Raw genomic sequence first — 26,186 nt, 5'->3', positions numbered from 1 at the left:
TTACAGGGAGAAGCCACTACCTTTGAGACTGAGGCAGAGTACTCAAGGGAAGGAAGAGACTTGGAAGAATCCTCCCACCCCCACTGCTCGGATGAGATTCAAACCTTACTAGAGAGAGGACAGTTATGGCCCGCTGGATGGTGAAGTTTGCTGAGGTGCTACAGGTTGGGGCTGGTAAGTAGGAAAGTGCCTGCTAAGGTGCCCCTGAACTCACTGCAAGCATTCTCTGGATGTTCCCACCACACGCGTGTGCGTGGGTTCTGCGTGGGTTCTGTGCCACATTTGCTGCTGTGCCACAAAGGCAAGAAGGAAAAGACTATTCTGGAACAGGGAAGAGAAGACCCTTCATTTGGCTGTTTCCCTCTAGGGCTCTCTATTGACAAAGTTAAGCACTGTCAGCTGGCAAATATTTACAAGGTCCCACTCCAGTATTTCAAATCATGGAAAGGAAGGGTGGATTTGGAACTGAGAGGCTATAAATTGCTAATAGGCACTTACAGGTTCTGCTACAGAAAAATGCATGTATTTGATTATGAAATGCTGTCCGAGACCCCTTGGGAGTATCATGTTATATATACAGTATGTACATCACACTGCCTTTGTAGAATCTGAACAATTCTGAATATTGAAGCATATCTGGACCTCAAGGTTTTGGCTGAGGGATCATGGACCTGTATCAGTTTGTTTTGGGCATGTCATATAAACCCCAAGGTCTTCTGCCATTGTCTATGACAAATCTACTTGCCAGTTGCCATCAAGCCTGAAGAAATAAAAAAATATGTAAGTACCTGAGTTCTTGTTTGAGGAAAGAGCACAGTGATAGGTCTTGGCTCAGCTTGCCTCTTATATAGCTTGGGAATGATTTCTATCATATACACAACTTTTTCATCTCACTGAGCTCCTAGAATCTGACCCAATAATATTAGTATTTTTTTCCTCTTAAGGTGGGATATGGTTTTCATAAAAGGATAGAAACCTTGAGTTATCTCCATTACAGTTCCAACGCCCAGGGTTTCAAACTCAAATATCTATACGGGTTAAGTGTACAACTTAAACAAGTAAAGCATGCAGAAATAAGGCAACAGGGAGCAGTGGTAACACTGGCAATCTATAGAGTTCATGCTTTACATAAAGAAGGTAATTGCTATTCACGTGCAAGTGTGCTAAGTTGCTTCAGTCGTGTCTGACTCTTTGCAACCCTATGGACTATAGCCTGCCAAGCTCCTCTGTCCATAGGATTTCCCAGGCAAGAATATTGGAGTCGGTTGCCATTTCCCAGGGGATCTTCCTGACCCAGGGATGGAAACTGCATCTTGTAGGTCCCCTGTATTGGCAAGAAGGCTGTTTACCACTAGAGCCACCTCAGTTCAGTTCAGTTGCTCAGTCATGTCCGACTCTCTGTGACCCCATGAATCGTAGCATGCCAGGCCTCCCTGTCCATCACCAACTCCTGGAGTTTACCCAAACTCATGACCATCAAGTCAGTGATGCCATTCAGCCATCTCATCCTCTGTCGTCCCCTTCTCCTCCTGTCCCCAATCCTTCCCAGCATCAGGGTCTTTTCCAATGAGTCAACTCTTTGCGTGAGGTAGCAAAGTATTGGAGTTTCAGCTTCAGCATCATTCCTTCCAGTGAACACCCAGGACTGATCTCCTTTAGGTTGGACTGGTTGGATCTCCTTGCAGTCCAAGGGACTCTCAAGAGTCTTCTCCAACACCACAGTTCAAAAGCATCAATTCTTCGGCGCTCAGCTTTCTTCACAATCCAACTCTCACAACCATACATGACTACTGGAAAAACCATAGCCTTGACTAGATGGACCTTTGTTGGCAAAGTAATGTCTCTGCTTTTTAATATGCTATCTAGGTTGGTCATAATTTTCCTTCCTGCTGTTGCTGCTAAGTCGCTTTAGTCGTGTCTGACTCTGTGCAACCCCATAGATGGCAGCCCACCAGGCTCCCCCGTCCCTGGGATTCTCCAGGCAAGAACACTGGAGTGGGTTGCCATTTCCTTCTCCAATGCATGAAAGTGAAAAGTGAAAGTGAAGTCGCTCAATCGTGTGGGACTCCTAGCGACTGCATGGACTGCAGCCCACCAGGCCCCTCCGTCCATGGGATTTTCCAGCCAAGAGTACTGGAGTGGGTTGCCATTGCCTTCTCCAACTTTCCTTCCTAGGAAGCCCCAATTCTATTTAACCCCTGCATATTGCTGCCATGCAGATCCAATACAACCAGATAATCTAATTTTTCAAGACAAGTTAGAAATTCAGATTTGAAAATGTGGAACTGTTAACTTGAAACAATAAAAAAGTGCAGGACAAACATATATAATGGGGGTTCATATTTAGTTTGTGATTCCGACCCTAGCCCTTTGCTAGCTCCTGTGGCAAGTGCTGATATTTTAAAGGTCTTGATTGGCTGTTACATTAGTGGGCCCCAGTGAACCATGCCTCTGAATTCACAACCTTGTATAGGCCCTTTCCACGCTGACTCTGGGCTTGGCCATCTGGCTGGTCTTAGCCAATGGAATGTGGGCAACCAAATCTTGGTAAGCATTTGCTCACTGGGGCTTGTCCTCTTGGAAGCTAGTCACCATACAAAAGCCTGAATGGTAAGAAGCTGGTAAAGAGAGGCCCTGGAGGATGAGAAACTGTTTTGATGAGCTCTCAGCTGATTGCGTTCCCATGAGTAACCGCAGCTTAAACTACGTAGGCTCAGCTGAGTCCAGTTAACCCACACAATGTAAATAATAATAAAGCGCTGTTATTTTAAACTACTATGTCTTATGGAAGCAACCTAGATGTCCATCAGCAGATGAATGGATAAGAAAGCTGTGGTACATATACACAATGGAGTATTACTCAGCCATTAAAAAGAATACATTTGAATCAGTTCTAATGAGGTAGATGAAACTGGAGCCTATTATACAGAGTGAAGTAAGCCAGAAAGAAAAACACCAATACAGTATACTAATGCATATATATGGACTTTAGAAAGATGGTAACGATAACCCTGTGTGTGAGACAGCAAAAGAGACACTGATGTATAGAACAGTCTTTTGGACTCTGTGGGAAAGGGAGAGGGTGGGATGATTTGGGAGAATGGCATTGAAATATGTATAATACCATATATGAAACGAGTCGCCAGTCCAGGTTCCATGCGCGATACTGGATGCTTTGGGGCTGGTGCAAAGGGACAACTCAGAGGGATGGTATGGGGAGGGAGGAGGGAGGAGGGTTCAGGATGGGGAACACACGTATACCTGTGGCGGATTCATTTCGATATATGGCAAAACCAATACAATATTGTAAAGTTAAAAAAAATACTATGTCTTGGAAGTGGTTTGTAAGATGCAATATGTAACTGAAACAGAGGTCATTTATTTTAACCCCTTTATTCTACTAATGAACGTCTCAAGGCTCAGAGAGGCAAAGGGTACAGTGAAAATAAGACACCAAGTTAGCAGCAATAACTTTCTAATTCTGTGCTCTTTCAGTTCCTTCAGTGGAAAGCAGCAGATAAGGACTATGAAACTCAAAATCTACCTGCACAGAACTTTACACTGTGTCCTGCCTGCATATAAATTACTCTAATAACTTAATCCTTGGAAATGGAACGATTTCTAGGTCATCTAGTTCCTTCACTTTACAGGTGCAGAGAACGCAAAACACTTGAGAAAGGCTGACATTTGGAAGCCAGCCTGATACAATTGGACGGGTAGTGATGCAATTAGATGATAAATGTGGCCGTCTTAGCTAGGCTTTGTGTTCCTCTGTTAAATATAATTTCACAGAACAATTAACGTTAGACAAAGCCATTCTGTGACCATGACAGATCAATACAAAAGCAATACCACTCCTTAATTACATTTGAATACAGATAAAACATATACATTGTCCAAACCATAAAAAATGACCAAACATCCCCCAACCTGGCTAATGAGGGACTCCTGCTTCTCTACCAATTAGAGTTTTAGACTCATTCTAGCATTCCTTCTTTCTAGGTAAGGTTTATTGGGATACCCAGAGAATTTCCCCACTTCCTGACAGCATCTTATCCAGAATAAAGCCCCACTTCCTTAAACCCTCTTCCAAACCACCTGACAACTCCTTCTGAGATGCTCTACAGTTCTTCACGGTATGTGTCCTCCCTTCCTGCACCCAGTAGTAAACTCAACTTGCTCAGCTATCGGTGTGCCCTCGCTCCCCTTTGGTTAGAGGTACTGACAGACTTGACAAAGTTCACACAGAGCTGAAGGCAGAATTCACTGGAAGGCGTCTCCAGCTGTATTCCTTCTTAGCACCTGTCACTCCTGCGATTAATGCCTGTCTTCCCCTCACTGGAATTAAGCTCCTTGAGCAGAGAGGCCTTGTCTGTAAGGTTCAGAGTTGAATTTCCAGTGCCCACACTGGTACCCAGCAGAGGCTGGAAGTTTAAAAACGTATTTTCTGAACAAATGAATTAAAGGGGCTCAATATACACAGATTCCCTTTCATTTCTCAGTTCCTCCCGGTACGTGGTGCATATAGACCATAAACCTTCTCTTCCCCTACTAACTTTCCTAACACTCACTTCTAGGACGCCTCTACTGTCAGAGCCTACCCGTCTGCCTGAGATCCTCCCGTTCGTTGGCCGCTCTCCCACGCCTGAGCCCCACGACCACCCCCTCCCTGTCGCACGTCGAACCCACCTGTCGCCCACACCTCACCCTATCCTAAACGCTAGCGGATCAGCAGCGCCGCTACTTCAGCGTCGAGTGGGCGCTGCAGACATCGAACGCGCATGTGCGGAAATCGGTCGCAGTATCTCTGACAAGTGAAGAGTTGCCTCGGAGTTTCGGTGCCGGTCCGGGTAGCCTCGGGCTGCCAGGAAGTCGGGGGAAGGTAGCCGGAAGGAGAACCCGAGAGCAGGGCTTTCTGGGACATGTAGTTGGGGCGCTGCCCAGGCCCTACTTTGAGAGAGCCCTTAAGTCTTCAGGTTTGCAAGTCTCGCATTCACAGTCCAATGCTGCTCTCCGCTCTGAATTCCGCTTCGAGCAGCTGGGAGAGAGTGGCCTGCTGTCGGACTCTGGTCCCCACAACGCTCTGCGGGGCCCGCGGCGCCTGCCGGGAGCTGTAGTCCTCGCTCTGCGTACTGCGTTCGCCGAAGGGGAGGGCGGAGCTGCCGGCGGCCCGGGCGGGCTGGCAGCGAGAGTGGGTGCGAGAGCCGCCTCCGCCTCTGCCGCCTCCGCCGTCGCCTCCTCCGCCCGGGCCGTTCGCTGCTGCGCGGGGAGAGCGAGGCGGGGCCGCCGGGGCCGCCATGGAGCCCGACTCGGTGATTGAGGACAAGACCATCGAGCTCATGGTGAGTGCGGCCCGCTGGACCGTCCGTTCTTCCGTCCTACCGGCCCCGGGCGGGCCTGCCCACCTCAACGTCCGGCGCGAGGCCAGCCTTGGCCCTTCCCTGCTGCCTCGGCCCGGACCTGGGCCCCCCGCCTTGCCTGGCCTCTGGCCCGGCGCGGTTCCTCCGGATCCCTCGAGCTCGCAGGCCGGACCTGGCCCGGCCCCCTCCATGCCACTCGGTTTTCCTCCCACCCTCCCTCCCTTCTATCTCCGGGCCCGTCCCTCGAACGACCCTCGCTCGCTCAGGCTGTGGCCTTAGCTCACACTCACTCTAGCATCCCGTTCCCCCTTTAGAAGGTATTTTTTTATTCTTCCCTGTTTCTCCAGCCCAGGCCTGCATCGCTCTTGCCAGCCCCACTCAGGCCGAGTGAGATGGTGATGGGAGAGGGTACAGAGTAGATCGACAGGGCCGTGGCCTCCGCATCCCGGAAGGGGTCTCAGCACCCTCGTCTCGACCTAGGGCTGTATTGGTGCCGGCATCGGCCCTATAGGGGAGGAGGTGGAGAGCTCTGGGGTTGGAGGCTGTGACCGAAAAGGGGCCTCTTTCCCGGCCCCCTGTGGTGTCCGGCTTCTCGGACAAAGGGTTTCCTACTCGGCCGAAAGAGATGTTTGCAGAGCAAGGCCCTAGGTACTCTGGATTCCATCTCCCTGGAAAGAGAAACTGTAACTTCACGTTTTCCTCAGCTGCTTTGGGAAATTGGGGGGGAGGGGGGAGGGGCTGTCCTCATCACTGCCGCCAGTTCTTTCTTCTAGAAAAAAAAGGAGAGGGGGAGCCTACGGCCCAGGGGAAGCGATCTCTCTTCTGTTTAGAAACCTTTGGTAGCCAGGCCAGACTCCCTGAACCCACCAACACCCCAGCCCCCTTCCGCCTTAGGACTTGGATCCAGAATGGGTTTTTAGAAACAGGACCACGAGAGAGTGGCTAGTGGAAACGAAAAATTTGCTACTTGGTGGATGATTTGGCGCAAAAGTAGAATATGGCAGCTGTTACTGCCAGTTTGAACATTAGGGAAATCAAACTGGGCTCTGGAGAGTTGGGAGGGGGAAGTCTTTGCCTCAGCAAATGAACATGCCCAGGTTTTCTTCCTGTGGAAACCTTGACAGTGCCTTTGTATCTCTCCAAACAGTAAGCTCTTCTACCCTAGGGTTGAGAAGAAAGATGAAAGAATCTACTTAAGACAGCAGAATGTTTTCCTAGCCAGATTTTCTCCAGTGTGAAAATGTTTATTGAGTCAGTGATTCCACTGGGTAGGGTCGGTGACATCAGAGCTACTTCCCCCATTTAATGCTATAAATAATAAATGGTGACACTGAAAGTCTGCTGGATAGCTGCATGGTTTCTGTGGATGATGGTGTCTGGGGAGTTGATATGCATGTTTTAAAAATGGAAGTACAGTAGCGTAAATACAGAGGCAGCTTAATATTTGCTGTCCTTTGCATAATTCACTGCACTTCTCCAGCAGTCTTGGAAATTAGAGGGCAAAAAAAAGCTCTGGTAGTTTCTGATTTGTGTGTGTGTGTGTGTGTGTGTGTGTGTGTGCGCACGCGAGCACACGTGTGGTTGCTTTCTAAGGGATACTGATACGAGTTTTTATTTGATTTTCACTTATTAGGTAACTTGTCAGTACAACTTATCAAACTTTTGTAATCAAGCTTTTGATATTCTGCAAATTTTGTAGGGATTATTTTGGTAAAATATCCTAATGGAATTACACATATAGTACATAGTACATATTCTTACATATGTACAATACTTGTACTTACAACAGGAGAAGTAGGACATAGCAAAAAATTGTAACTTGGTATCTCTTTGAAATTGGCTGTTAAATTCTCCTTCCATTTTCATTCATTTAAAAAATAACTAGGGACTTCCCTGGTGGTCCAGTGGGTAGAACTCACTGCGGAGGGCCCTGGTTCTATCCCTGGTCAGGAAACTAAGAATCCACAAGCTGCACAGTGCAGCCTAAAATAAAATAAGTAGAATGTTTTTTTCAAAAGAATTAAAGTACAGTGTAATCCATTTAATGTCTTTGAATGGATATGGAAAAAAAAAATTCTTCCTAAATATAACTGGCTTTCTGTGTGTTTTGATTTTACATGATTGTACTTGTCTGATCTGAAAAGATATTTCAGACTTTTCAGGGACATTATTAAGTGGAATTCTTAGAAAATTTAACAGAGAAGACTTAATCAGGTAATCATCTGGATCAGTTTTAAAAGTGGCTTTTCATATACGGATTGTGATATTCCCTCAAAGGGCTACCAGTTAAGACTCTTACGCATCTGTTTCGTAAACATATATGTATTTATTTTAGTGTTATAGATAGCACAGATACTTAACAACTGATTTAATAAATCCAGGATCAGGAGTAGGAATGATAATGCCTTAAAATCTAATTGCACGTGGCTTTCTGTATTCACTGCATTTTAATTACAGTTTCCAGAACTAGATTAAAAACACTTTTTACACTGGTTTCAAAATAACATGATGAAAGGAGTGGAAGGGGTTAAACTGACGGTATTTTGAAAGCCTAAAGCATGAAATATTTTTAGATTTTTATGAGTCAGCTTCAGTACTCAAATATTTGTGATTGTGCTGCCTGTACCAGTTCGGTACTTAATGGTTAACAGGGTAACTTTAAATTGGTATTCCAGAGGGTGCTCTATCAAAGAAAGGAAACAGGGTTTCACCAATTTCTTAATCTTCATCCCTCTACTTTCTTTGATTTTGATTCCTCCTTCCTTTTTTTCTTGCACTTTTTGAGTTTCCTAGGAAATAAAACTGGTGATAGAATAATTAAATATTCAAAATATAACCCCCGTTGTTACTCCTACGCCTGCCTGTGACCAGGTTCACAAAAAGTGCCTCTCCAGCTGACCTACCTCGTAGGTAGGATTCAGTCTTTAATATAGACTGTAAACTCTTGATTGAGACAACTGAATTTATAATTCCTGATGGTGAATAATTTAACCATCAGATGACTTTCATGGCCTTATATTGGCCCAATACATACCTAGTTTGTGGGACTGCTTCTTAAACTTCTGACTCTGGTTTTCAGTTCAGTTGCTCAGTCATGTCCGACTCTTTGCAACACCATGGACTGCAGCACTCCGGGCTTCTCTCTCCGTCACCAACTTTGGTTTTAATTAGCCTTAATATTACTGAGCTAGACAAGGAGTAAACCATTTGGAAATACACAGAAGTTCACCAGGCTTTGTCTAGTGTGGTGGACTTCACTGGGAAGAATGAAAGCTGCATTATGTATCACATGATATTTAATGCTTGAATTAGAAGTATAAGTTGTGCTCAGGCCCTTATTACTAGAAAGCATTCTCAGACCTGCTAATTGGAAGAAATGATCATTAGGCCTGCCTGTTAGAAAATAGCAAAAGTTAATGTTAAAGGTTTGGGAAGGGTAATCCTGCCTCCTCTGTGGGTGTGAGAGTACCCTTTACCCCCTTTACTCAAGTAATGGGCAGTTTATCCTCTGTTGTTAGCTGCTTGGTTCACTTCTTGGCTTAAGTGAATCATTTCCCTTCTGGTTACCTCTGAATGGCTATATTACTTGTTGAATGTAGTAACATGGGTAAAATACATTGGATCTCATTAAGAACTTATAATATCAAATCTATTTTTAGAGCTGTTGAAGTACAGACAGGCCACAAGACCAAAGAGATGAAAGAAACTAAATGACATTATTGGAAGTAATTATCTTTTGTTCTTTTTACATCTCTCCCCCTGCCCCCTTCTAGTCTTTGGCTTTCTAAGTGAAATAGTGGGATTGTTTAGTGGCGCCTTTAAAAAATTGGGTCTTTGTCACCATCACTTATCCTCATTGCCTCTAGCCCTGTGCTGCTTTACCAAATGCAGATGAAATAGACAAAGGCTTAAGTAGGGTCCAAATGAAATAAATCACGTGCTATTTATAGACCTCACTGACTGGCCTCAAGAGGCTTGTGGCTCAAATATTATCAATTTTTAGTCCTGATTTTGGAGTAGGTTAGATGTCCTTTCAGATTTGATAAGGATAAACCTGAGCCTGCTCGCACGTCTTGGCACTCTTGGCCCCTGACTGCTGTCTCCTGGAAACCGAGAGAGCTCTGTAGCACAGGAGGATTGCTAGCCCATTTCATAGGTTTACAGAACAGCACGTGTATTCCTCTGAGTAGTTATGTTTGTTCCTATGAATTTTAGAAACAGACTTTCCTGCGCTGTGAGGAGCCTGGGATCTTGGCTTCCACCTGGTGATATTTACAGTTAAAGGGAAAGAAAGCATTTGAAGTCCTCACTATTCAGATTCCTGCCTCCCTTCCAGCTTTTTCTTCTCACATTCCTCACTTATTCTATATTCCAGCCAAAGTGTGGAGGACCATTGTTCTTCAGATTTCCTTTGTCAGCACTGATATGAACTGACCTAAGCCCGTGTCTCAGGCTACTGATATTAATGGGAAGGACCTAATAGCTCTCCAGCCAAATTGATTTAGGTGAGATCTCAGCAATCCTCTCTTCCACCCATGTTGATAACGTCCTCTTCTCTCCTCTCAGAACACAACTTAGATACCTCTTCTAGATGTCAATTTCTATTATGGTGGCAGATATAATTTTGTTTTTATATCGATAGCAATGCCTACATGATAATCATCGTTAAATGAATGAGTGCTGGCACTTTGGATTTATCCTGTGGCACTTGGCATCTTCTGCGCTTGTATTAGAGTTTCCCGTTTGTGTCCCCTGTTAAATGATAAACTCCTCAACAGCGCCTTCTTGTAGAAGGTGTTCAGTAAATGTTGAGTTGAGCTTTCCTGTTGGTTGCTTACTTGGGTTATTGCTGTCTGCCTGTATCTTAGCCATCCTCTTTTCTGGAAATTCTCACCTATATCACTAATTCTCATAATGACTTGTTCCTAATGCATATGGGACTTACCAGACCTTCCTGTGTATCATGGAAGTTTGATCATGTCTAAAGCTGATTGTCCTTTGAATCCTTCACTATGTTTAGCGCTTGGGTGTGCAATAGATATTGATTTAAATTAATGTTAGATTTTTTTTTCATGCTATGAAACCTTTTTAACATTTCTGTTTGATAATTCTTAAGACAAGTGGGGATAGATAGGGGAGAAAGACTGCTAAAGGGAAAAGAAGGGTGGTATGTGTTGCACAAACTTCTGTTCATGGACATTTTAACCATTATTTACAGACTCTTAAACATATACAAATTGAATTATATACATCCCAGAGCGTGGGTGATAGCAGAATATTGAGGAAACCAAATTCCTTTTATATCTGTTGATGTGAACTTGCCAAATGGTGATAAGTTCTAAGGACCTGTGACCTTAGAGACACATGATTTAACATAAAGGGCATGGGCTCTAGGGTGAAACACCTGAGTTTGTATCATAACTCTCACTTGCTGGCTGTGTGACCTGAAGAAAGTTAACCTTTCTCTGGTAAGATTTCACTGTGTGTAAAAATAAAAAAAAATGCAGGTATCGCTTCAGTGTTGGGAGGATTATGAGAGATGTATGTGAAAGGACCTTGCAAAGACTTGTCTCTCAGCAACTGTCTGCCAAGCTAACTCTCCCCGCAAGTACAGGGACCGTATTTTGTCAAGTACAGTCAAGACAGATGGTGTGAGAAAAGTTTTAGTTTTTGTCCCTGATGTGTGCATGTACTTAATTGTGAAGCTTTGCAGAGGCCTAAAATTCAGTTGCTTTTAGCCATGCATTTAATGAGGCTTCTTTGGGGAAAATGATGAAATCATACAGAGTCAATACTGCCTTGGAAATCTGGGAAATACTCTTTCAATTACTAAGAACTACCAATTAGACATAATTAGACCTGTACTGTTACGGAGAGAACCCACTTTAACCCTGTTTTACGTTTCCTGGTAGAAGGAGACTGGTAATTGTTCATACTAACATTGAGCATAGTGATTTATGTTTGATCAATTTAGTTTAGCCAAGGAAATTAGAATTTTTAAATTCTTATTCTTGTTTGCTGGTGATTTTGACCTTTAACAGAGTAAGCGGTGACTGGATACAAGATTTCCTCCTGAGTTCTATTGTTGTTCATTGAATTAGTTGACAAAAGGGGAAAAACCTGTTGGTCAAGAATGTGCTTGTTACCCTCAGTTCAGTTTCTGCTGATCACAGTTGCCTAACAGGAAGTTTGTAGGCAAATGAGACACCAGCCAGGTAGACCTGACAGTCCAGTAGGGTATCTACTCTGGATTTTATTAACAGAAGTCAAAGATTGCTGAGTCCAGTTATGTCAGCAGGAAGCATTTTTAGGAGATTCCCTCTCAGGGTTAGTCAGCAATGAAGACCTTCACAGAATGGAAAGCTGTGAAGTAGAAACTGTGGGACATTAACATGTAGGTGGAAAAAAAGTTTGTGAATAGAGAGATGTGCAAATACCTAAGTACTATGAATATCGAAAACTGTTCTCTAAGAGCAAACCACTGGTCCACGGAAGAAAAAAAATTAAGTGAGAACTCTGTTAAGAAAAAAGAACCCAAGTAATTATTATTTCAGAGTTAAATTGAGAACTCTTAACCAGTTTTGGGAACTAATGATAAAATGTGTTTTGGTTCTGTGAAATGATTGCTTGGGAGACTCAAAGAGGAAGGGGCAGAGGACGTGAAGAACTTAATCCTTACTATCCTGGTCTGACATCTGTTAATCTTTGTTTCTCTGGCGGAAGGCCTGCCACCAATTAGGCATTCAGTAAATGTTTATTTGAAGGAAAGAAGGGGAAGTTAACTCGCTAATGGAAGAAAAGGCCTGATGGTGCAGGAGCTCAGAAGTGAGTCTGTTAGTCAGATTGTTTGTGGCTGTGTTTTGGTTGTAGCAGTGAGTTACATGCTTTGAAAATCAGACTGTACTGCTCTAGCAGGTAACTACTAGCTGTAGCCCACTAGCATTTTTTGTCAAAATTGGGTTTGTAGTTTATTAGGCTCTAGACTAATGAGAAGGGCTTGAGCGCTTACTGTTTGTGATTTAAGTTGGGGGTTTTAAGGTATTTCTACCTGTTTGCTATGAAGAGGTTACTCTTAGACTGGTACTTCAGTCACTTCAGTGCTTTGCCAATACATGAAAAACCAGAACATCTTTAGTCTTTGCCTGTGGACTGTATATTGACCAATCTTGGAATTCAAGAATTCTTTGGTTTCAGCTGGGGTTGGGATTCTGTGTCTTTGTCACAGACACATCTTTGCCACTAGGCACACAGGCTGCGTGGGCAAGGGTATAAAATTCATGTTGTAGCCTTAGAATTGCATGAGTTTTTGATATTGAAGTGCTTTTAAGTGGCAAGATTAAGGGAGTTAGCCCTCTCAGGATGGCTGAACAAGTTCAGTTGTATTTTAGTTCAGCTAGGCTGAAATACTTACTGTTTTTTTGTGGTTCTCTGTTCTGACATCAGTTAGCTTAGAGCTTGGTTTCTTCTGCCCCAGGAATCATGGTCTTTTTGGTCCTTGGACTTTGGAGGCCACCGTATTCTATGAAAAGGACATGGGCTCTACCACCTAGTGGATGTGGGACTTTGAGCAAGTTCTTTCTTCTCATATTTTTAAATATGAGTAGTGAATGTAAAAGGCCTGGTCCATTAGTAGCCCTTCAGGTATCATGGTCACTTCAGGAGCATTTTGGCAGTAGTATGGCAGTTGAGGAAGTAGCAAATGTATGTGCAAGCAGCTTCACGGTCTTTGGATTTTTAACTTTTTATCTGTGGCATCCTGTTGAATACCTTTTCCTGTCCTCCTTGTAGTTTGCTTAGAATTTATAGTCTAATTGTAAGAGTTGGTATGGTAATAAAAGAATGTTGATATAAAGTGGACCGGGCTGATGTGTTTAAAGGTGTTATCTAGTAAATTGTTTATTATGTTCTTTCTTTTCCCTGGTGTACCCAGTGACTGGCCATTGTGGGGGATTGGCCTTTACTGAGTCAGAAGTTCACTCTTAAAGTTATGTCACATGTTTTGAAATGTCCTATATTGTAGCTGAGAGTTTAAGATTTGAGTGATGTGTAGATGTCTTATGTGTAGCAAACTTAAAAATTTTTTGTTAGGTGCTTAAATAAATTTTTATTAGGAAATATTTGAGCCTCCTCCCCTATTAATTATGACTGACAAAGTTTCTGTAATTGTAGAGGAATGGTTTTAGGAAATGGTTAAAATTCATTGTAGCTGAATGATCTGGGACAATTTATATGGATAGTAGAGGAAATTTTTATCATGTATTTGGAAACTGCATACTTGTCATGACTGAGTATTAATGTTAGGGGTGCTTCCTTCTTTGTTTTGTGGAATTTCTTGTCCATCTCTCAGCGCAGAGGTGAGCAGTGCTCCTGCACACCCTCTCGTATGAAACCGCAGCCTCAGGGCTTGTACCTTTTTTCTGTGCTTCAGATCCACCACTCCGTTGACCCCTCCTTCCATTTCTTGGTGGCTGTCCTTTGCCACTGGTGCCATGGTGGGTGTATGGATTGCTTTCTGTCTTTCAACAGTTACCGAAGTGCATGTTTGGGATTTTGTTGAAGAAAGCTGGATACAGTAAACGGACAGAATCTTGGAAGCTGCTTGACTGCTGTCTTTTCTCAGACTAGTCTGAAAGGGAGTGCCCCCATTCATTCTGGATTGGTGGATCTGAAGTACAAAATATTGTCCAGGTAAGCAGTTACCTTGTATTGTTTTCTTATGTAGAACTCGACTCATTGAGAGAAACTTAAAATTCCTTTACTTCTTTTTCCAATATAATAGAGAAAGGAAAAAAATGTTAGATATTTATGTTTAGTGTTTATGTTTTGGTGTGGATTAGCTGGGTATTTGCTGGTCAAAACTTTGTTTCAGTGTAAGAAATGTAGTTATTTTTATTAAATAGGCCCAAAAGGTTTGTAGTCACAGCCTAACAGGAAATTCAGTTCAGTAAACAAGGGACTTTTTTTGAGGAATAAGTTGGAAAATAAGGGAGACAGATGATTATTTTGTATTATCTCATGATTTATAGTTATTACCTGGTCAAAATAATTTTTGTCTTTACTATGTAAAGTAGTGGTCTTTTATTCTTAAGACTGCTGGAGAGTCTTCTCTAATTAGCTACTGTTTACAGAGCATATACTAAGTACCAGCCACTACTGTAGGCTCTTTGCACGTTTTTCTTATTTAGATGGCCTGTGCTTCGTGTGTATTTTACAGACAGTAAGATGAAGCTCTTGAGTTTAAGTAAGTACAGTAAGTACAGTGGCAGAGCCACTTCCAGCTAGTGAGTGGCAGAGCCAGGCTCTAAGCTGGAGCCTGTATGTCTCCAAAGCTCTGGCTCTTTCCATCTGGCTACATTTGCTGAAGTTTGCACTTAACTTCAGGATTTTCATATTGTCTGTATACCGTTAGAGCAAGGTGTGGTTTTCTCCTGTGGGGTTCCACTTGGAGACCACCTGACGGGTCGCTGTTGGGTGTGATATTTTACTTACATCTGATGCTCTCTCTTAATGAAAAGATTAGAAGATCTTTGGTCAGTTTATCAAGTGAACCTAAAGCTAACTTAGGAGAGGCTGTACGTTTAAATGTCAAAATGTGCTTTATACAGGGAAGTATCATTTGGTCTAGTGAACTCACACCTGTATCTTCTCAGTTCCTCCTTAGTTTTCATTGGTTATTTAAATAGCTCGGTAGCTTATTATATAGACTAGTTTTGACCTGTGGTTTGTCAGTCTTACAAGTAAGACATTTTCAGGAAACTCATGACTTTTTCTGGTGTTTAAGCACTCCAGAGTACTCATTTCCTTTAATCTTAAAAAAATTCTTTATCATAGACTGACCCTATGGCTTTACGATCCTTCTTTTATTTTATTCCTTTATATTTGTTGATATTTCTTCTGGGTGAGCATTTTTCACGTTTCCACATGGAAAGTGAAGAGCTTTCAGGATGCTGATGCTGATAGTAAAAGCAGTAGCAGTTAACACTGGGCACTTACTCTGTATTGAGCACAGTTCTAAACACTGTGCACGTATAAACTCATTTTCATGGGAACCCGGTGAAGTCGGTACCCTTATTTCTACTTTGCATATGTGGAATCTGAAGGCTAGAGTACTTAAATAACATATTCAAGGCCACATATCTAGTAAGCGCCAAAGATGAGATATGAATCCAGGCAGTTTGGCTTAGAGAATGTGCTTCTAATGTCTGTGCCTCAAGTTTGTGGAGTATCATCTAGTGATAAAAAGAGGGGTGGAAATCCTGAAGACTAAAATTGTGTATTCTGATTCCATGAAATCATTACAAAGGGAAAGGAAACAATTGTTGAGTATCTATTTTGTACCTTCTGTAGAAGATAGTCTAGCTCTAGGATTCTGTGTCAGTCATCCAAGACTGTCTACCAGGCTGTTTCCTGAGAGGACTCACAATAGGGTGAGTTTAAGGTTATCTTCCGGAACAGTGCTGTCCAGTTAGAACTCTCTGGATCGTGGAAATGTTCATTATCTGTGCTGTTCAATATGATAGCCACCAGCTGCATGTGACGCTCTGTAACTGAGGAACTGGATTTAAAATTTTAATTTAAATAGCCACAAATACAGTTTAGAACTTAACTTCAATCTTATGTCTGATTCTGGACTTAACTCTTAGAAATCTAATCTTGTCAGCTTGCTGAAAGCCAGCTCCTTATCCCATGGTTGGACTTACAAGACTGATATGTAAAATCAGAATTCCAGTTTATTAATTTATAATGATATGTGCATGTTGGTGTGATTAATGTAAACTTTTCTGATTGGTAGATTTGCTTATTAGGTCCTATTCAACATGCCAGTTTTAAGTTTTTCAAATAAGAAACACTCGTTAGAAGGACCTGAAAACTCAAGCCAATCAAGTGGTTTAGTTAGCATGGACTTGACCAGGGAAGTGATATATTTGCTGACCTGAGACTGAGATGACCTCATTCATCTTTTACTTTAAGGATGGATGATTTTTCTGTCTTCTTGCAGCTTCTGTGCTTGCTTTTACTTCCCATATCCTTTTCTGATTATGGCATTCATTTTAGGCATGTTAATACATTCAGCTTGAATGCAGTCTTGTCTTACAGGTCTGGGAAGCTCTTTGTTTTCCTTAAGGCACTTCTATCACTGTTAGGATCCATTTTGTGTTCATTTTTGTCTCTAAGAAGGCAGTTGAATTTTCCTTGCTTCCCTGAGGCCTCTTTTTACTGAAATACACTTATTAGCTCATTTAATTTGGTCCTATAGTGTGGGGGTAGAATAGGAACATACTCATATAAAAATGCCTGATACATTCTCTTTGTATTAGTTCATGTTATTAAATGATCTTGTTTTTAGCTCACTGTATCATTGTTTTGGGACTTGTTCTTGAGCCTTTTGTTCCTTAAGTAGAAAGAGTGGTGTAACCAAATTTGCATTTAAGAAGTTAACTTTTCAGGTGTCTGCAAGATGGATTGAAGTGACTCAAGGCAAGGGGTCTAGTTAGTTCAAGTGAGCAATGATTAGGTAAACCAAAGCATTGACAATGGGCATGGTAGAGGTGGGGTGGACTTAAAAGAGACGTAGATGGTAGGACCTACAGACTTGGGGGTTGGCTATAGGAGTAAAAGATGGATGTAACAGGAATTTTAGATTTTGGCTTTGGGCGCCAGAATGGATATTTGTTCTCTTTTTCAAGATAGGGAAGACTAGAAGAATAGACTGGAGAGTGTGGAGGGATGAGAAAGGAGTGAGTTCAGTTGTTGTTCAGTGAGTTGTTCAGTGGGTGAATCCTCTAAAAGGAGAAGTATCTAGTAAGAATATTGATTGGGAACTCACCAGAGAGAGCAGAGAAAGAAAGGTTTGGGGATTTTTATTTAGCCTCAAGTGGTGGCTAACTTTATTTAGTGGAATTAGAAGATTAATAAATGGGGAAACAAATAGATGGGGAAACAATGGAAACAGTGACAGACTTTATTTTTCTGGGCTCCAAAATCACTGCAGATGGTGACTGCAGCCATGAAACTAAAAGACGGTTGCTCCTTGGAAGAAAAGTTATGACCAACCTAGACAGCATATTAAAAAGCAGAGACATTACTTTGCCAACCAAGGTCCATCTAGTCAAAGCTTTGGTTTTTCTAGTAGCCATGGATGGATGTGAGAGTTGGACTGTGAAGAAAGCTGATTGTCAAAGAATTGATGCTTTTGAACTGTGGTATTGGAGAAGACTCTTGAGAGTGTGGACTGTAAGCAGATCAAACCAGTCCATCCTAAAGGATATCAATCCTGAATATTCATTGGAAAAACTGATGCTGAAGCTCTAATACATTGGTCACCTGATGCAAAGACCTGACTCACTGGAAAAGACCCTGATGCTGGAAATGATTGAAGGTGGGAGAAGGGGATGGCATAGGATGAGATGGTTGGATCATATCACCGACTCAGTGGACGTGAGTTTGAGAAAGCTCTGGGAGTTGGTGATGGACAGGGAATCCTGGCGTACTGCAGTACACTGGGTTGCAAAGAATCGGACACGACTGAGCAACTGAACTGAACTGAAGATTAATAAGAGTAAATAAAGATTTGAGGAATCTATATCTGTGCCTGGAAATGCTAATATAAAGAAACGGGCTACAGCTCAGGTTATGATGTTGAACAAGAGGTGTTACTACTCTCTCTTTTTCACACTGATCTGGGAATTCTGACAGCCTGTTCCCAGTCTTCACATTCGTCCATTATGTTTGGATTGTGGTATTTTTTCCACTGTAATGATTTATTTCATTCAAAGAGATACAGTTTTTGAAATGTATTTTTAAAGAGCCATTTTGTCATTACACATCTTACCTGTGTGTTAGTCACTCAGTCGTGTCCGACTCTGCAACCCAGTGGGCTCCTCTGTCCATTCGTAGATTTGTCAAATTCATTTTTTACATCCAATGACAAAAACAAGGGGAAATTAACCTAAACAGTGAACGTTCTGGATTAAGTGTGAAATGGGAAATGGAAATTTGCTCTTTTCTCAACCTGTCTCAGTTCCTGAGTGCTTCTCATATGGCTGTGATAAGACACATTTCTAACATCACAGCAGGAGGCCTGAGTAGAAACCAGCTATTCAGCGTCTACTAGTCAGTCAGTCGAAGAAACAGCAAACTGTTCAAGTGCTTGTGTGAAAATTAGCTGTGTAGAAATAATTGAGATGATGTGTTGGTCCAGTGTGGCATATATTTAAGAGATTTTTAAGGCAGATTTTTACTATGTGCTATTTTCATCTTATGCACAGACTTTAGACTGTAATTCTCGGGTGAGCTATAACTCCACTGTAATTAGGCTTTGATCATGAAAGCATGAAGATATGATGATTTCATCATAGCTACAATCAATAGTTATCAAAAAGCTTTTTTGAATATATCGTGTATGTCTGTGTTATAAGGTGCAAAAAAGAGTATTCAGTAAGAAGAAAAGTTTCCCATTCTCTTCAGTGTCAGCTTCTCCACCATCCCAAGGGAAAAAAATGCAGGAAGGCAAGTGGTTGTCTGAGGAGGCTTTACAGATAGCCGCGGAAAGAAGAGATGGGAAAGGCAAGGGAGAAAGGGAAAGATATATCCAACTGAATGCAGAGTTCCAGAGACTAGCAAGGAGTGATAAGAAGGCCTTAGATGAACAGTGCAAAGAAATAGAGGAAAACAGTAGAATGGGAAAGACTTGCAATCTCTTCAAGGAAATTGGAGGTATCAAAGGAACATTTCGTGCAAGGATGGGCACAGTAAAGGACAGAAATGGTGAGGACCTAACAGCAGAAGAGATTGAGAAGAAATGGCAAGAATACACGGAAGAACTTTACAGAAAGGGTTTTAATGACCCGGATAACCATAACCAAAGGTGTGGTCACTCACCTAGAGCTGGACAACCTGTAATATGAGGTCAAGTAGGCCTTAGGAGGAGAAGGCAATGGCACCCCACTCCAGTACTCTTGCCTGGAAAATCCCATGGACGGAGGAGCCTGGTAGGCTGCAGTCCATGGGGTTGCTAAGAGTTGGACACGACTGAGAGACTTCACTTTCACTTTTTACTTTCATGCATTGGAGAAGGAAATGGCAACCCACTCCAATGTTCTTGCCTGGAGAATCCCGGGGACGGGGGAGCCTGGTGGGCTGCCGTCTGTGGGGTCGCACAGAGTCCACACGACTGAAGTGACTTAGCAGCAGGCCTTAGGAAGCATTGCTAGGAACAAAGCCAGTGGAGGTGATGGGATTCCAGCTGAGCTATTTAAAATCCTAAAGGGTAATGCTGAATATTTATTAGAAGGGCTGAAGCTGAAACTCCCAACACTTTGACCACCTTATGGAAAGAGCTGACTCATTGGAAAAGACCTTGATGCTGGGAAAGACGGAAGGCAGAAGGAGAAGGGGCAGCAAAGGATGCCGGTTGGAGGGCATCACTGACTCAATGGACATGAATTTGGACAAACTCCTGAAGGTAGTGGAGGACAGATGTAACCGGTGTAATAGCATTACACTGTTTCTAAACTGGTTGCTTTTTAAATTGTTCTTTTATTTTTCTCATAGCTTCTTATTATGAAGAATTTAATTTATATGAGAGTTGAGGAAAAAACAGTACAACAAACACTTGTATACTCTCTCCACCTAGGCTCAACAGTTACTAACATTTTGCCTTATTTGAATCACTTCTCTGCTCCCACCTTGGTCTTCCCTTCCCACCCTCTTCCCTTTTGTGTCCTCTCCCCAAGTAAGCACTCTTTTATGTTAAACAATTTGAAAGTACCTTGCAGACACTATACCTCACTCTAAATATTTCAGCATGTACCTTTTAAGAATAAAAATAACCTCTCCTCTCTGAAAGCCAACACGCACATAATACATGTACCATGTATATAGTATATATCTCCATATTACAACCAAATATTAAACATAGTCATATGCATTTTATACATAAAATAAAAACCACAAAAGCTATTTTTATCTGAGAAAATGAAAGTAATTCAATAATATAATATTCAGTTAAATTTTTCCACTTGTCCCAAGAATGTCTTTTCGAGCACACCTTCTTTAAAAAAACAAAAACCAGGTTCCAAGCAAAATAACCCCTTTGTATTTAGTTATGATGTCTTTTTAATTTCTTTTCATTTTAACAGTCTCTCTGCCCTTTTCTGTCTTCTGCGATTGACTTTCTTTTTTTTTTTTTTTAAGTCCAGTTCAGTTGTCCTGTAGGATGTGCCACATTCTTCACTTGTTTGAACATTTCCTCATGGTGTTATTGAGCTTGCTTCTCTAGCTCCTGACTTCCTGTAAACGGGAAGTTATATGAGAGGCTTGATTGCAGCTCATTTAAACATTTTTGACAAGAGTGCTTCATCACAGGTGAAGTGTACTTTGGGTTGAGTCATGTCGGGAGGCACCTCAAATGACAAGTTATCCCATTATGAGCTGTGCTAAATTTGATGCTTTGTCTAAGGTGGCAGCATTCACATCTCTCCATTAAGGTACAGTTTTATCATCTGTTATTAGAAAGGACTCTATGGAATAATATTTCAGTACCTTGTAAATAACCTGTTACATTATAGCCTTTCACCCTGTGGTTTCAGCTTCCTGAGCCTGAAATCATTTATTACAATATAAATTACAAAATTTTGGCTTTCTGTCATTTCGTCTGTATTTATTAGCTAGCATTCACCGAGGCCGTCCCTGTTTCTCCTCCTTCCTTTTTGTGTATCACTGTACTCTTCATAGACGTTTATTTATTCAGTGTGTTAACGGTCAATTACAGTCTTTATGGGTGTTCACATTTGGCTAATAAGAGTCCCTCAGGGTAGCTCCTGCTTCCTTTTCAACGTGAGTCCATCAGTTTTGGTGTGCTCCTTGGTCTTCTGCTTTGCCTACATATCAAGAATCAACCATTTCTCCAAGAAGCTCTGGTTCCTTTTAGTGGAGAACGGTGTTTAGAAACCAAAATCAATACTATTGGGTTTTGTTGCTTCTAGATCTTTTCAATAGACAGAACTAAAATATGTATTTGAAAGAATCATGGGTTCATGTTAGTTCTGAATCAAAGTTAATATTACAGGGATATTTTTCTGAAACTGTTAGCCTTTTAATTTTCAGAATCCTAGGGATCATACTGTGTAATGGCCATCTAGTTGAAGTACTAATGGCCATGCATATAGGCAGATAAATAGCTCTATTCATTAATTATTAAGCACATAATCAACAGGTTCTGTTTGATCATGTAGGGAATACAGAACAGCATCAGGTGTATATCTTGTTTCTAGAATCTTGCAATCTTTTATGTTAAAAACTGTAGTACAATGTGAAAACTGCCAAGGATCATGAAAAGTGGATATACACTTTTGTGGAATACACTTTGTGTGGAAGCTAGAAAAAAAAGGAAATTCTATAAAGGACAATTTTAAAAGTTATCCTTTGAGGCCTGAGCAAAGTGGATGTGGATGTACTGGGTTGGAAGAGGGATTTCCTAGCGAAGGTGAGTGAGTGAACAGTCGTAGCTGGTGGGCTGTAGTGCGTGCTGTCTGTCAGGAGGTACGAGTAAGTGGTTGTGTGGACTGTTGTGGTGTCGTTTGTGTGAAGGAACTGAGGTAGATTGCAGATGCAAAGAGATTATAATCAGGTCTGGGGTTATCCTTTAGGTCAAAAGTTACAGACAAGTAGCCTGTAGATAGAGATCCACAGATGTAATTTATTTGATCCACATAGATTTTTAAAAATTGAGACATTTCTCATCAAAACACTGGTTTATCTGAAAACTGGAGCTGAGTCATGGCTGCTTTTTTGAGCCAAGGCTCGTCCTTTCCGGTTCACCACAGCTCCTGTAAGACTTTCTTTTGAACTTGTCCTCCCTGTAGGAAAGGAAGGATGAGAGAGTAGTGGGTGTAATGGGAGATGAGAGGTGACTTGAGTTTGAGCAAAATCCATGCTTTAGGAAGATCACTGTGGCAGTCAGCTTGGAGGATGCAGTGGAGCAGGGAGACCAATTAATAGACTGTTGTAATGTTTCAGGGAAGAACTCACAAGATAGTAACAGATGGTGCAGAGAGGAGGAAGTAAGACACTGTAAACGCAGAACGGGTAGAGGGTATTGATATGAATTTCTGTCTATGTATTGAAAAGAATGTAAATCAGACTCTTAAAACATGAAGTCCAGTTTGTAAAAAGCTTTGTACACATAAATCAGTATCTGGAGGTTTCTGGAAGTTAGCCATGTATTTTTTAATGTATTGGTTAGTTTTGGAAGACAGTGGTAATTGTTTCATCCATGGTCTCTGTGTTTAGTTTTGCAGTATGCACAATAACATGCTTCACCAAAGCCTCTGATACGCCTTTATTCCTGAAAGTTGTTTGTAAACTTTAGGAACTAAACTTCCAAGCAAAATATTGGTGATGCTGGAACTTCTTTTCAAATGCTGGCTGCTTGTATTTAGTTTTCTCCACAATCTCAGCAAGAATTTAATCAACAGGATAGTGAGTCAATAAGGGATTGCACCGTAGACTTAAAGTTGCACCTTTATTACAATCTTACATGCTGTTAATAAGTATTTGGGCGTCTCCCCTGTCTGGTTAGGGCGCGACTCTATCCAGTCCTGTTGGCAGTGGCACTGCCCCAGATACTTAGTGGCGCTGCCAGCTCAGATAACCTGAGGGAGGTGGGCACGAAGAGCATGGGCTTGAGGAGCCTGGGAGTGAGAGTGATGTACACCAATGGGAACCACACCTGGGTACTGTGTAAAAGGCTTCCAGCTTCAGGGTTGAACAAAGATTGGTTACAGGGCAGCTGTATGTGTATGTGTGTGTGTATACACACACACACACACGCGTGAGTATTTAACTTACAAAGAGTATAGAACACCAGTCTTAAGTGCACAGCTCAATGATTTTCTTTTTAACATAGGTATGTACTACATTGTGTAACCACTACCCAGATCAAGATAGAGAAGATGCTAGAGGCCCTTGAAATAAACCCTCCCAGATGTCTATTCTGGCCTTTTTTTTTTTTTTACTATTGTTTACTTATGGCTGTTTTTGGATTTTACATAGATCGAGTTATACAGCATGTATTAATACATACTCTTATATTTCTGCCCCCACCCCCATCATGTCTGTATCTGTGAAACTCCCCATTCTGTTGTATATAACAGGTTTCCCCCCTTGGTCCATTAATCCATTGTGTATATAGTTCATCTTTATTTTATTGTTGACACATTACTTGGCTTGTTTCCAATTTTTGGCTTTTATTATGAATAACATTTCTAAGGTGAACATAAGCACTTGGGTCTCTCAGTTATAAAATGCCCAGAGTGAAATTACTGGGTCAGAGGATAGGCATGTATTCCGTTTCAGTAGATCTGTGGAGCTGTTTCCCAAGCCCTTCTGTCCATTTAGATGCCCTCTCTAACGTGGAGCACTCCAGATATCCCCTTGGCTTTGCCAGTCCTTTTCAGTTTAGCCATTCTGTTCAGTGTGTATGGATGTCTACATTGTAGTGTTTTTTTTTTTTTTAATCAACTTGCTGCTGCTACTGTTGCTGCTAAGTCGCTTCAGTCGTGTCCGACTCTGTGCGACCCCATAGATGGCAGCCCACCAGGCTCCCCCGTCCCTGGGATTCTCCAGGCAAGAACACTGGAGTGGGTTGCCATTTCCTTCTCCAATGCATGAAAGTGAAAAGTGAAAGTGAAGTCACTTAGTCGTGTCCGACCCTCAGTGACCCCATGGACTGCAGCCTTCCAGGCTCCTCTGTCCATGGCGTTTTCCAGGCAAGAGTACTGGAGTGGGGTGCCATTGCCTTCTCCGTTAATCTGTACTCATTTCAGGTACACTATTTGAGTTTTGAAAACTGTATACACTTACATAACTACTACCACAGTCAAGATAGAACATTTATACCCCCAAAGAATTTCCCTCATTGCCATTGTCTCCTCAGCAGCATCCTTGGCTGCAGGTCGCCTGCTTTCTGTAACTGTTGGTTACTTGTGTGTGTTTCAGAATTTCATATAGGTGAGACAGGTACAGCGTGCATATACTACATGTATTCTGACTGTGATTGGCTTATTTTGCCCAACATGTTTTTGGGATTCTTTCTTGTTATATCAGTTGTTTGTTCTTTTTCATTGCTTAGTATTGTTTCATTTTAAGAGTATACAACAGTTTTGTTTATCCATTCTCCTGCTGATGAATATTTGGGTTGTGTCCAGTCTTTGGCTGTTAGTAATAAAGCTTACATGAACATTTGTGTTCAAAGTTTTGTTTGGACATTTCTTTTCTCTTGGGTATACCTAAGAGTGGAATTGCTGGCATAGTGTAGATGTATGTTTAGTTTTTCAAGGAACTGCCAGATCTTTTCCTAAAGTGGCTGTGCATTCTTAGAGTTCCTCTGACAGTGTATCAGAATTCTAGTTGCTGTATATCCTCGTCAGCACTTGATACTGTCACTGAATTTTAGCCATGCTGATAGGTGAGAAATAGTATCTCATAGTGGTTTTAATTTACACTTGTGTGGTGACCCAAGGATGAAAGAGCAGATAAAACCAAGGAGGGTCTTGGAATGCAGAAATAGAAAAACCAGACCCTCGTCCTTCCCTACCCCAAGTTGTAACTTTTAATGGATTTCAGGCCCTCCTGACCAGTATACCTGTCTCCACTCCTACCCCATAGGGAGAAGGTATTTGCCTTACTCTTTCCTCCACCCAGTATATGTGCCTCATCCAATCAGCAAATGACCTGCAAGACCCCATCCCGCTCTTTGTACCCTGGGTATAAAAGTGGAGTAAGGACCCCTGTTCAGTGTCAGTTCTCCTTTGAGCTGGCCTGCTGTTCTAACAGCGTCTCCCACTCTAATAAACTTTATTTCCCTCTCATTCTGTCTCATGTCTGGAAATTCTTTTCCAGCCTGCTCCCAGACCACGACAGTTTGCTCAATGACTAATGATGTTGAGCATTTTTTCACCTGCCTGTCAACCAGTTAGCTATTTTGTCTAGAGACATGCCTGTTCAAATCTTTTGACCCTTAAATAAAAATTGAGTTGTCTTTTTCTTATTGATTTGTGGGAGTTCTTTATAACAGCGTGGAAATGAGTTCTTTATCAGATACACATATTGCAGACACCTCTCGTTCTGTGGCTTTTCCAGTGTCTTTTGATGGGCAGAAGTTCTTAATACTGATGAAGCCTAATTATTTTTTTCTTTCGTAGTTGGGCTTCCATGGTGGCTCAGATGGTAAAGAATCTGCCTGCACTACAGGAGACTTGGGTTAGATCCCTGGGTTGAAAAGATCCCCTGGAGGAGGGTATGGCAACCCACTCCAGTATTCTTGCTTGGAGAATCCCCATGGACAGAGGAGCCTGGCAGGCTGCAGCCCATGGGGTTGCAAAGAGTCAGACCTGACTGAAGTGACTAAGCACAGTTAATCATTTTTTTCTTTCATTGTTACTGGTTTTTGTAACTATTCCTGTTTATGAAAATTTTGCCTGCTCTAAAGTCTTAAAGATATTGTGTCTTCTAGACTTGTAATGGTTTTACTATCTCAAAATGATTGTTTTCTGTGGTTGAGATAAAGATTCATTTTTACTTCCCATGGTTATCCAATTAGCCTAGTACCATTATTTACACATACATTACAAAACTATTGAAAAACTGTTGAATAAGAAGTCTATTTTCTTTTTACAGAAGTAATCCATATTTATTATAAGAAAGTTGAAAATAAAAATTATGTAAAATAAGAAATAAAAAGAATTAAAAGTTCCCCTTATAACTACTGTTAGTATTTGATATACTTCTTTGCCTTCATATACGTATTTTTTTCCTTCATATACA

The 26,186-nt window shown here is 41.7% G+C and overlaps 1 protein-coding gene across 7 annotated transcripts in view; it reads left to right on the top strand.

Annotated features, from left to right (window-relative positions):
• The first annotated feature begins 5,144 nt into the window (after positions 1 to 5,144).
• Positions 5,145 to 26,186, top strand: part of FBXW11 (F-box and WD repeat domain containing 11) — a 131,603-nt gene continuing 110,561 nt past the window's right edge. For 3 of the 7 annotated variants that reach the window (XM_070357415.1, XM_070357414.1, XM_070357412.1), the window contains exon 1: positions 5,145 to 5,342. In XM_070357415.1, the coding sequence (XP_070213516.1) occupies positions 5,298 to 5,342 (45 nt within the window). In that variant the 5' untranslated portion in view covers positions 5,145 to 5,297. Of the gene's footprint in view, positions 5,343 to 13,886; positions 14,049 to 26,186 lie in introns of all 7 variants that reach the window. The other 4 variants (XM_070357418.1, XM_070357416.1, XM_070357417.1 and 1 more) reach the window with 3 other exon arrangements.

The sequence above is a fragment of the Bos mutus genome, chromosome 20 (genome assembly GCF_027580195.1).
Source record: "Bos mutus isolate GX-2022 chromosome 20, NWIPB_WYAK_1.1, whole genome shotgun sequence".
In the NCBI taxonomy this organism is placed as follows: domain Eukaryota; kingdom Metazoa; phylum Chordata; class Mammalia; order Artiodactyla; family Bovidae; genus Bos; species Bos mutus.
This window is presented reverse-complemented; position numbering and strand designations above follow the sequence as displayed.